This window comes from Sander vitreus, chromosome 19 (assembly GCF_031162955.1).
Source record: "Sander vitreus isolate 19-12246 chromosome 19, sanVit1, whole genome shotgun sequence".
NCBI lineage: Eukaryota > Metazoa > Chordata > Actinopteri > Perciformes > Percidae > Sander > Sander vitreus.
The window spans coordinates 6,151,393-6,163,914 of NC_135873.1; the positions used below are offsets into that span (position 1 = coordinate 6,151,393).

Consider the following 12,522-nt stretch of genomic DNA (forward strand, 5'->3'; position numbering starts at 1 on the left):
GAATCCCTGAAAGCTAAGGAGAGAAAGGTGAAAAGGTGAAAATAACTTAATAGCTAGTCCAAACAAGTGACTAAGCAGTCTAAACAACATCAAACTCCCAACTAAAACAGAAAAACATTCCCCTTGCTTTCCAGAGCTTAGGTACAAAAGCCAAAATGATCTCCACATTGAACACAAACCCAGAAAAGCTCTTTGTGCCGTGGAAACACCTGCAGCCAGGTTTCAGCTAGCTAAGCACTTTGAGACCAGCACCATTTTTAGCTTGTGTTGGATTCACCCCACAGAGCTGCACACTCTCTGGCAGAATGAGGAGCGAGCTGCCATCTCCTCGGGGAAGATGAACGAGATCTGGCACCGCCGACACGACTTCTGGCTGCTGGCGGGAATCGTGATGTATCCTTGACGGCAGTTGCCCGAGCGATGACCCCAATGTGTTTATTTTTCTATAAGCCGGCAGAAGCCCAGCGTAATAAGTCAACAAGCCAGCCAGAGCTCGGTAAACAGCAAACTGTGTCTGCTGGAAGCCAATGTAGTGGGTCATTTAGTTCATGTTGTTCCCTCTATTATGGTAATTAGGCCATGCTGCATGCAGCATTCACATTAGACTGTTTTCATTATTCTGCAAGTTAATCATGAGGCCTAGTTAGACTGAAATAAAAGGGAAGAAATTATTTGTTTCAGAAGCTGCCTAGGGCCTATTTGTGCTAAAATAACTGCAATGTTGTGTTTTAAGAAGATGAAATGAATCCCTGTCAAAAAACAATGTTCTGCTTAAAGGAATAGCTCAACATTTTGGGCTCAACATTTGCTTCCTTTAAGGGTCAGATTGATACCACTCTCATGTCTGTTTCTAAACTTGGCATAAAGTGGAGGCGGGGGGAAACAGCTAGCCTGGCTCTGTCCAAAGTTCAAAATAGCCTCCCAAGGATACATATGGTTGTTTTTACATTTTTGTTTGTGAACTTTTTAGTTGTAATGAGTTACAGCATGCAAATTAGTGGTCTTTAAAGGTCCTGGTAGGTGGATTTTGTTACCTAGAGGCAGGTTAGCTGTTTCCAGTCTTTATGGTAAGCAAAGCTAACTTGCTGCTGGCTATAACTTTCTATTGAATGGAGTGGCATAGGTCTTCTCGCCTAACTCTTGCAAAGAATGTGAATTGGTGTATTTCCCAAAATGTCAAACTATTTCTACTACTTAATTCCTATGTGCTTCATAACTTTTCCATTGGAGAAATAATCTGAAAACCTTTTGTGTTTAGCTTCATTGTTACTTTTACCACACAGTGCTGCTTCACACTGCCTCTTACCCAAAAGTGTTACATGACCCTTGACTCTTGTGCCAGTCATGGCTACGCCCGGTGGCAGGACATCCAGAATGACCCCCAGTTTGCCATCGTCAACGAGCCTTTCAAATCGCAGGCGAACAAAGGCAACTTCCTGGAGATGAAGAACAAGTTCCTGGCTCGACGCTTCAAGGTAAGACAAGACGTCTACAACTTGACTTTCAGAAGTGGAGGCACCAGATTTATTTATTCTTCCTCCTAAGAAATCCTTGTTCCCATGCACGAAAGTCACCAAGCTTTGCACACAGTCCAGTCCTGTGCCAAACTTATCAGTCAGAGTCAAACTGTAGCCCCAATAGAGCAGAAACTTTGCCCTGCTTTTACCCAGTAGCAATCTACTTTCTTTTCAAAAACTGCAGAACTTCTTAAACCTATCTCCTCACACATTTTTGGCTATACTGACACCAATCTTTAGGAATTCATCTCCACGCTGTCTTCCACAAATTTTCCATTCAGAATTTTCGATTTATCAAAAATTTAGCCCACAGTACATTAAAACGTTTTACTGTATATAGTAGTGTAAACAAATACGGCAATTTCTTGCAAACTAAATCTTTGATGTTTTTTTCACAACATTTTAAGGTCACTGTAGATTTATTTTAACAGTGTTTTAATTAATGTTTCATTGCAAATACAATTTTTTAACTGAAATGCTCAGCTCATTAGTTTGTGTCCTAGGTGTACTCTGGCATTATACTGTGGGGATCGAAGGCACATCAAATCCGAGATATTTTAATGTTAGAAGACCCTTGGGCATACTCAACGTGAGGAGCAGGAATGTCTGCGTGTGGCACTTCTGCTGACAGAACCCTCTTGTATTTGCCATTTTTATCTTCTTCCTCTTCTCCATTCACTTTTTTCCTTTTCCTCCTCAAAATGCTTGGCCTCAACCATTGCTGTGGAGCATCTATAATTTTATTGATTTTTTTTCTGTACCAATAACATAATGATATTTTTTCTAGTACCTGAGAAATATAAACATGTTTCTCTACAGAAACCCTTTTTTTTCATTAACAAAAGAACCAAATGTTCTCAAACATTAAAAACAAGAACTTTGGGCGCCTGGATAGCTCACCCGGTAGAGCGGGTGCCCATATATAGAGGTTTACTCCTCGACGCAGCGGCCGCGGGTTCGACTCCGACCTGCGGCCCTTTGCTGCATGTCATTCCCCCCCTCTCTCTCCCTCTTCATGTCAACAGCTGTCTTGTACAAATAAAGGCCTTAAAATGCCCCAAAAAAAATAATTGGCAAAATTTAGATTTCAATTAAATTTGAACTATGACTAGCCATTGAAAGCCAACTTTCAGGACTTGACAGTTTTCAATACTCTGTGCTACAGACACATTTCGGTGCCAGCCCTACTTCTATGCAAACAAACTATTTTAGGAACATTTCAGTGTCTTCCATCACCTGACTTGTTTGATGGTTGGATGACAGATGCCCCTAGACCCACATTTTGGCTGGATGGTGTTGCTGACCGCTGCATTTCTGGAACAGCTCTCATCCTGTTTTTGAGCGGCTCACATGTTTCAGATCCTGCCCTCAACATCCTCATTTACTGTATCTCTGTCTCTTAAACATTTCTCGTTATCTCTCTCGTTAAATTATTGGAGTTTTTTTGTAAATCTGCCATCAAGAATGCACAAGACAGCACAAAATAAATCTCTTTCACACAAAATGATCCTTAGTATGTTTTTAGTTGTAATTGGTTGTGTAACACGACATTTCTTTGCAACACGTTTACAACAAATAACCACTTTTTGTTTTACTGGACAACACACAAACAACTAAATCACTGTATGAAGCTCTATTTCCCTTAAAGTGCTTGCATTATTGTCACCATGCTAACCAAGAAAGAATATTGGAGCAGTTTTCAGACAGAATATAATAAGTGTAGGTTGCAAACAAAGGGAAGAATCAGAATTATCAGAGCTTTTAAGCCCTGTGTTGTAATTTCTGTCTGTTTAAATGAAATGTAACATACAATTCAGTTAGTGTTTTTGAAGCAGATTCTTTTTTCACCAAGTAGCTCGTGTTGTAAGGGAATTTAGTTCTTTCATTAGACGTATTGCTAGATGCACTGATTGTCTTATTGTCTATTAAATGTCTTGAATGCAGTGTGCAAGAATCTACTACCGAGAAGATACCGAGCTCTTCTGTTATCACTAACCCTGCATAAGAAATAATTGGTGTATCTCTCTCATTCTCCTGCTGTTTATACTTTTTTTTTTTCTTAGCAAGATAGATATTTGACATATTAGTATAAATCACAACAATAAATAGTGTCTCATAAAGTCACCCTATTTGCTAAAATAAACACCAGTGTTTGGTACGGACCTTTGACTGCTCACAGAAACAACTTCTAAAGATCCGAATACTGAAAATGTATTCCGTTTATATTGATATTGATGAACATATTGTTTATATTGAAAATACATTATTACATCTTGAACAGTCACGTAATATGTGCTCCCCGGTTTGTAGTTGAAACAGACATACATAAAATCTGACCAAACGTTTGCAATGAAATTACAGTACAACAAAAAAAGAGAAGTGAATGATTGTGGTTCACTTCTACTTGACATCAGTATGACCCTCTTATCCTCCAGCTGTTGGAGCAGGCGCTGGTGATAGAGGAGCAGTTGCGACGGGCGGCCTACCTGAACATGACCCAGGACCCCAGCCACCCGGCCATGGCGCTCAATGCGCGCTTTACAGAGGTGGAGTGCCTGGCGGAGTCACACCAGCATCTCAGCAAGGAGTCGCTGGCAGGCAACAAGCCAGCCAACGCTGTCCTGCACAAAGGTCAGGGATAATGGGATGAGACCAATAATTAGAGTTAAAACCATCAGCGTCGCCAGGTCATTTTTCCAGGGCCTCAGCCCTGTATGTAATTTTAAATGTAGGCAACACAGTGTTTAGGTGGCAATACTTTGACGTGACGTATTTACAGTCTATGGTTCAGACTCAAACACACAGAGCTCTGAAGCAGACCTGTGCGTGGCTTTGTGTCCACTCTCTCTGTAAAAAAAAAAAAAGACGAGCAGCGCGACTTCCGTGGTCTGTGCAGCTTCAGGTAATCATAAAGGACGTGCTCTGCTGTTGACATGCTGCGGCAGATGTGTCGCACCGCCCCGTGAAGCAGTGTTCAGCCGCTTCCCTAAACTTTGTCTCATTCAGAGACCAGAGTCTCATACAGGGCTCTGTGTCTGTCAGAAGCTCTGAGATCTACCGTATCAGCAGAGCAATCACGTAATGCACAGCAGACTATGGTGCAGGTAGATTATTTCCTGAAATATTGTGACTATATTCTTAATTCGTAATATTTCTTTTTCTCAAACTATTCCAACTCCTCCAAAGCCAGAGAACACAGATGGGATGAGTTATATTTTGAATGTGCAGAATGTTATGAACATGAGCAGAAATCTTGTTGAAACACATCTGAAATATTACAGTCCAGGGGTTTATTAATTAATTAAAATGAATTCATGTTTCATTCACATGACCAAGTGCCACATGCCACATGCACATTAAAAAGGTTTCTTCATCAACAAAAGAGGAGGGAGGAGTACATCATGCCTACATGTGGCAGAGATAACATTACATGAGAAAAGTTGATCTACAGGAGAATAAATATTTGAAAAGAAATACAGAATGCCTGAGAGCCTTACTGCATTATATTCCATTATGTTTTTATATTGTGAATTATAACACACCTATGTTGCCCTTTACATAAATAAAGATATTTCCAGAATAAATTGATGCAGAAAAAGTTAGAAATAGGTGATAACAATTCACCAGAATGCAGGAAATTAAGTGTTTAATGCTCAAAATGTTCTGGGCAGCTGAAATGACATACACTGGCTATTAACAAGCTGGGCAAGCCAAACGTTTTTGTGATCTGCTCTGCGTGCATTACATTCAGTTGGTTTAAATGGGTCTGGGCTAAGCCCCAAACGTCCTCAAGTCCTAGAAACGCCCCTGGTTAAAACTCTATTCTTCTGTATCTGTCTGTACAGTTTATAAAAAAACAAACTCATTTAAACAGAGACAGGCAGGCAGATTTAGACAAAGTGGGAGAGATTGGCAAACAGATAATCACAGGCGTAGAATAGAAGAGAGAAACACATCAACACATCTCTCAGCTGTTGTGCAATCAGTCTTCCTTCCTGCAGAGACCATATCACTCTGCCTGAAGCTGACTTTAGTAAAGCCAAGCAGATAAGCTTACACACTGTTAAGCGATAACTCCAAACATTTCCTCACTGGCTCCCTGGCAAGTCTGTCCATGTTCATATTGTTCTGTCGAAATGATAACATGCTCAGTGCACTACTGTTCTAGTTTATGTCTTGTGTTTGTGCATGTAACAATGTTGAACTAAACAAATGCTTAAAGCATATTTATCATATTGCAAAGTGACTCTGCTAGTTTCTTATCGGTGATTAATTTCACGTGGGATGGAGTGACAAGAAAATAAAGGATGGGAAAAGAAATCTCTTGTAAAAATAGAACGGGTAATGGGCTTTTTTTTGGAATTATAAAGCCCCAAAAACTTTGTTAAGATGAGAAAATACTATTAATAGACCCTGTAAAAGATAATATAACTAATAACAACCTTATAAAGAACTAGGAAGACAATTTTTGTTTTTTTTGTGTGTGTGCAGAAGTTGTCAATCTCAACGGTTTCTTGAGTTATAGTGACCCTGGACACAAATGGAATGGAATAATATAACCCTTTCTTTACTTTCCAGTGTTGTTACTGAAGTAACTAAATACAAACCAGCTCCTGAGCCTCAACCTTCAGAAGGAAACCGACACTATTTTCTGCATTAATCAATAAAGTATCCAAATAAAGTATCAAATGATTAATAAGAGGCGCAAAAGAAGCAGGAAGTAGAAGCTAAAATGTGAAAATATGGTTTAGAAGTGAACACGTAGTAGTAGTTGTTGATGTTTGTTGTTGTCATTGCAGTGTTGAACCAGCTGGAGGAGCTGCTGAGTGACATGAAGGCCGACGTGACCCGGCTACCGGCCACGCTGTCCAGAGTCCCACCCATCGCCGCCCGTCTGCAAATGTCCGAGAGGAGCATCCTCAGCCGACTGGCCAGCAAGGGCACTGAGACGCACACGCCCCCGGTTAGCAGCCTGCACACACACACACACACACACACACACACACACACACACACACACACACACACACACATTCACAAGTTGAAACCTGCTCGAGCTGCCTGCATTCAGTGGAAAACTAATAGATGGAGGACGGCCAATGAAAAGACGGGGCCTATTATCTTGTCACCCACCTGTGGATTTTCACTTCACAACCGTTTAGTCAGCAGATTTCTTTTGTCAGCTTACATAACTTAAAAGTGGTTTGTCTTATTGTTATACCCTCTATTTTCATAAATCACAACCTACATGCACAAAAAGAACACTTGTCTTCCTTTGTGCAGCCCATACCTCCAGGACCCTACGCAACCCCTCACAACTACGGAGCCCACTTCACCCCCGCCCCCCCAAGCGCCCTATACATGGGTGGGGCCAACTACAGTCAGATGCCGCCCGGATCCTTCATATCAGGTCAGTGTTTGAAGCTCCATTGACATTGTCATGTGAGAGTCATTTCAGTCTTCACCTGCCAGTGCAGGTGCTCTGTGGGTGGGTGAGAGAGAGAGAGAGAGAGAGAGAGAGAGAGAGAGAGAGAGAGATAGAGAGAGAGAGCGAGAGAGAGAGAGAGAGAGAGAGAGATGGATGTGTTCCAGTCAGTAAGATCAGAAGGTATTAAGGCATCCATAATTATAGGATTCAAGATAATTTACACAAGCATACCAGTTTGATTTGTTTGACAGTTGGCAAGCTGGCAGTTTAAGCCAGATTTCTGCTTCCTTGCGGAGGTGAAAGATTCCCATGTATATCCCTGTGTGTCTTCTACCTGGTGATAGAAGATAATTATGGGAAGATTTGGACAGGAAATGGCTTTACTAGATCAAGCAGAAAATGCTAATTGAAGAAAGTAAACATGTTTAAAAGGGCACTCCAACAATCTTACACATGACACTAGTAATGAGAGGAGTACTACTCGGCCTGTGAAAACTGTGGTGTAATGTCTTCTGCGGCTCTTGAGGGGAAAATAACCTTGATGATGTCATATTCTTTTTAATGCCTCTTTTGCAAGTCTCACAACTTTGTGGAAATGAAATACTAAAGCAGTGTAGTGCACCTTTAGGTTCAGTTTGTGTTAGACGATTTCAGCAAGGAGGACTGCACACAATTACTTTACTAGATCACAAAATGTTTTTTTATCTAACATTACTGAAAGGAGACAGGTACTGAGGGATACCTCGGTTTTGTTGTACAATTTCTTTTTTATCCTCAACAATCTCTAGCAGGATCAGAAATCTATAAGAGAAAACAAGCAGACCAAGCTGGCTAATCACAGTTCTTGTGGTTTCTGTAGCCTCAGCGTGCAGTTCTGTGCACATCAGCTCCAGCAGAGCTACAGAGCCTCCACGACACCCTGACAGAGACGCACAAATCCAGCTTCAGAGATCTGGGCTTGATTACTTGGCAACTTGCAATGTTGCATCTATTTAAAGATATCATCTGATGAATTTCATCTTTATATGGTTATGTTGTTGCGGAAAAAACATTCAGTTAGGAGAATCAAAATTACTGACTCTGGGAAATGTCTTTCCACGATAGTTCTGTGGTCGAGTGCAGTTATTTAACTCTTAAATTTCAATTTAATCCTTAAATATGTGGAGCAAAGAACTACCTGATGGCTTCTAAAGCAGCACTGTTTTAACCACTTTGAACAGACACTTTATCTCCCTGAGCAGCTTAAGTTGTGAAACCTGCAAAAATCCAGAAAGGATTCCATATTGGAAAAACACATCTGTGGCAGACTTTCTGATGTGGCTGCCAGATAGACACCTGAAATAGACATTACCAAAATCAAACACAAAAGTGCTGCACTGCTATATTAAGGCATTTTCATCTCTTAACATGTCCAACCTCAAAACCAATACTCAGCAGTAACAACATATTGTGCAACAATAAAGCACAGTCTGGAGTGCTATCAAACCTGTCTGAGGAGTATTTTCTTTTTCAAGCATCTTTATTTTCTCATGTGAAGTCCTATTGTGGCTCTCATTACTTACTGAGTTAAAAGATTTAGAATTTAAGTCATAAAAAAGAATCTGTTCTGTTTTGGCCTCTTGTCCAACTCTTCTTGCCTGCAGTCTGTCAGAGCGCAACGGCAGTTAGTGAATTTATTTTCTCGTAATTAGTTTGGTAACAGCATATGCTCACCAGACCGCTCTGCATGTGTATTCGTGTTCGGAGCTGTTTAGATAGCAGCGATGTGGCAGAGATAACTAGTAAAACCTGATATTCCCCAATAGCTTTGCCCTAAAAACCACAACGCCCAGCTCTCTCAGTGCTGGGCCTGCCTTTCACTCAGTGTATCTTGATTTATGTAATTGTAGACTGAGACATCTGTCAAAAGCATTGCATTTTAGAGAGCCAGGGCCTATCTCTGAAAATGTCATTATGCTCTGTGTCTGGCCGTACCAAGAAAACATTCGGACTTTGTACGAAGGTATTTTGAGAGGGACAGAAACCGCAGAAGGAGTTTGGTTGTGTAAACGTCGTGTTGTGACTTGTGAACCGGTGGAGGGCTGGGCCCAGCGCTGGCTGTTCAGAAATAGTCGTGCTCGAGTTGTGTTGCTGCGTGGGTTTTGCTTGCGGGGGCCTCGCGGCGAGCAGCTGAGCTGAGCTGAGCACAGGCTGAGCTGAGCTCAGTGCAGTTTGAACGCCCTGAACTCTGGCAGGGCACAAGCATGCAGCAAATGAGGCCATATTTATGGTCTTGATTAGGGTCGCGCTGGTTCCTGACCTTTTTAGACTCCGGCAGGGAGGAAAAAAGTGAGCAGGAGAAATGGACCGAGTTAAAACAACACAATTCTCTGATTTCGTGACCTCCTAGCTTGCTTCCATTAATAGCCCTCCCCTGAGAGAAGCTCCCTCACTTGAGTACACAAAACATATCCAGAAATATGCATGTCTGCCGTGGCACTTTTAAACTACACATCTACTGCTTTAGCTGCACTCTGTGAACTACAAAATATAATGATACACCAAATGCTCCAATGAAGGATTGTTGCTGTCTCAATATCTCAGCATTTGCACTATTTCTTTAATTGCATTTTGGTAAACCTGTTTCAGCCATCTGTACTGCCATGAGGAAGCTACCCATCTGCACTAAAAGGAGTCCCACATTCTATAAAAAACTTCACCCTTTAGGGGCGTAGAAGTTAGGGAGATTGCCCTTCAAGTGGAGCACACTGGTTCAAGTCCTCATGTCTGCAAGCAGCCGCCCTGCTGAAGTGTCCTTGAGCAGAACAATGAACCCCCGCCAGCTCCAGTAGCTCCCCCCTGACCTCTGACCTCCCTGCAGAGGAGGGAGGCAAAGTTAAATTCCCTACGGGGACCAGTAAAGTGTGACATTATCCTGCTCCCCTCTCCGAGTCTCCACTACAGTCTGCCGCTTGTCTGCCCTCACAGAAGCCGCCGCCGCTGCTGGGGCCACCGGGGGAGCTGCTTGGGGAGCCGTCGGAGGGCCAAACGCTGCTTGCCAGAAGACCAAGGAGCACGATGTGGTGCAGCGGCAGCGAGTGGTGGACCTTTGGAAGGACGGCAAGTCCGAGGGGGCCATCGGGCAGGAGCTGAGGATGCCCAAGTCCACGGTGCACAGCATCATCGTCAAGTACCGGCTCAGCAACACGGTGGAGAACCTGCCGCGCAACGGGCGACCAAAGAAACCCTGAGGAGACTCACAAAGAAGAGAGAGGTCATTTGGATAAAACATCCAGGAATTAAACAAAAAACGGAACAGTAAAAGCTGATAGGAGAAACGAAAACCTGAATGCATGAAGAGGAAGTCCAAAAGGATCCAAGGACAGAGCACTTTGACACTGCTGGAATGTGAGGAATATAAAGGGAGAAGTAAAGCTCACTGGATGGCTCGAATAAGGACGGGAGGCAAAAATGAGAGCACATGAAAAGTAAAAAGATGTGGCGGCACTTGAAAGAAAACAAGTAATCAACTGCAGAGAGGGTCACAATAAGAAGGGAGAGGTGAAAAGCTGGCTCTGAGATCAAGCACTAATGATGCGTGGGGGGGATGAGGCAGAGAGATGGGGGGGGGAGCAATGACCTGTCTGGAACAAACAAATCCTCAAATAAAGAGAAAAGGCACTACTGAAAAAAATGCCCCAAAATCTGTCTTTGAAAGGGAAAGATTTCTGGACTGTAAAAGGATGGAAAAAAGATTGTATGTTAATGCAATCACAGATTTTCAGGAATTCAGATATGAAGGCCGAAATGGAGAAAAATGCAACAAAGGAGGATTTTTTTCTCTCTAAAACTCCTCAGACAGATTTTTTTTCTGTTTCTCCCTCTGCGGAGAAAAAGATTTCCCCCCGGATCAATTCTTCATCCACCGGCTGACTGAACAAGCCTGTCCCCTCGCTCTGACCCTGTACTCCCTTCATTCCTCCACAGTCCTTCACTCCTCAGTCTCTCTTTCTCAGTCTAACACATACACGCATATACATCTATACACTGTGGACCTCACACACAACCTGAAAACCTGCAAAGAACTTAATTCTGCTTAGTACAGGCAGATGAAATCCAAACTTGGAATAAAAAGGGATGAACTCAGATTATCTTGCAAAAAAAAGGAAAGAAAGAAAAAGAGTTTAAAACACTTTTTCCCATGAACTCTTTTGCCCTAGCATTCCTAAGTCCAACCAAGCATAGAAACAAGAACCATAGATATAAAAAAAAACAACTTAGACGTTGCCTTTGTCAAACAGTCAGTAGCAACATTGCTCTGACCCAATTGAGATGTATGTACTGTATTACGAAGCATATTTACTATTGCACCTTTTTTGTGGGGGGTCACTTAAAGGGGAATATCACTCCACTGAACTCACATTTCCTGTTTTTAAGCCTCATCACAGCAAATCTGTATTTACGAGCAGCTCTTCCCCAAAGCTAAAGACTGTAATCTGTCATTGAAAGAAAAAGGGGAGACTCACTTTGAAGCCTGAGGAGACATTTTCGTTCCTCAAGCTTCTTTTTTGTGACGGTGTGATGGATTCCACGCTGGAAAACATCCCCTGATCCCCGAGAAAATAAAACACTCTGGACTGTGTCATCGTTTTTCCAGCTCGGTGTGTGTGCAGTAGAGCTGTACTTTGTGACACCCCAGACTAAAGAGAAGGGCAAACTCCTCTGCCTCGTTTCTGGAAGGTAGAGAGGTGAACAATCAGTTTCACAATTTTTCTAGGATGTATGAGTATGTTTAAGCTAAAATTGAGTGGTATTTCCCTTTAAGTCGGAAGGACATAAAGACCAGAGAAGTGTAGCAGTGGGGCAGCCTGCAATGACAACTGTACTGTATGTATAAAGGTTGAGGAATGCTGTATGGGTGTGAAAAGTGTTTGTGTGCATGGTAGCACTGCCGTTTTTATCAAAACTAGGTATTGTTTAAAATGTACGATATTCGTGGCAATATGATACCTGACTTTCTTTACTTATTCCAAAACAATACTTTTTTTTTTGATACCTTACTTTAAGGAATATAAGAATGTTTATTGAGAAATAAGCTAAACTTTTCAAATGTTTAATTTTAACACAAAGCAACCATACAAGGATTTTAACAAAATACTGTCTCAAAGTAGTAAAATTATAACCTAAAGCTGCATGAATCAATATTTTTATGTGAAAAGAATTACTCATAATGACAAACCCACTGAGAATTATCACCAAACTCTACAGTTCCTCTCTGCTTTACCGTACATTTTAGCATCTTTCAGCTCATTGTTTTGGTTTTATGACCTACAATTGTACTGTTTTGGTTCAGTCTCACCACTCTCATCAACATCATTTCCAGCTGCAGGCAGCTGGTTTAAGTAAAACAGTTCTGATAAAGCCACTGCACACTACCTGTTCAGTACCAAACAAAGTTAGTGACTAGCTAGTGAACATAGTGGAGCACGTAGCAGCTAAAGAGCCAGATAATTCCTTCAGGAGTTGGTGGGGACCAAAACAGAGCTAAAATTGCACTGCCTCTCAGTAGGTGCGTGGACAGAAACACGTCCAAATGAA

At 41.9% G+C, this 12,522-nt stretch overlaps 1 protein-coding gene and 1 long non-coding RNA gene across 8 annotated transcripts in view; one reads left to right on the forward strand and one right to left on the reverse strand.

The window, feature by feature from the left end:
- Positions 1-12,522, forward strand: part of chd3 (chromodomain helicase DNA binding protein 3) — a 46,709-nt gene that overhangs the window by 28,538 nt on the left and 5,649 nt on the right. For 3 of the 6 annotated variants that reach the window (XM_078276236.1, XM_078276233.1, XM_078276235.1), the window contains exons 35-40: positions 285-393; positions 1,343-1,475; positions 3,953-4,148; positions 6,317-6,480; positions 6,801-6,927; positions 9,913-11,566. In XM_078276236.1, coding sequence (XP_078132362.1) covers positions 285-393; positions 1,343-1,475; positions 3,953-4,148; positions 6,317-6,480; positions 6,801-6,927; positions 9,913-10,175 — 992 coding nt within the window. In that variant the 3' untranslated portion in view covers positions 10,176-11,566. Of the gene's footprint in view, positions 1-284; positions 394-1,342; positions 1,476-3,952; positions 4,149-6,316; positions 6,481-6,800; positions 6,928-9,573; positions 9,847-9,912; positions 11,567-12,522 lie in introns of those variants that run through there. The other 3 variants (XM_078276238.1, XM_078276237.1, XM_078276239.1) reach the window with 3 other exon arrangements.
- LOC144534349 (uncharacterized) lies at positions 6,402-8,706 on the reverse strand. 2 transcript variants are annotated; one of them, XR_013503534.1, is made up of 4 exons: positions 8,659-8,706; positions 7,177-7,279; positions 6,651-6,999; positions 6,402-6,489 (listed from the first exon to the last, which is right to left on the reverse strand). It is a non-coding gene; the product is annotated as an uncharacterized LOC144534349 (long non-coding RNA). The 2 variants fall into 2 exon arrangements; XR_013503533.1 differs by lacking the exon at positions 8,659-8,706 and adding an exon at positions 8,508-8,652.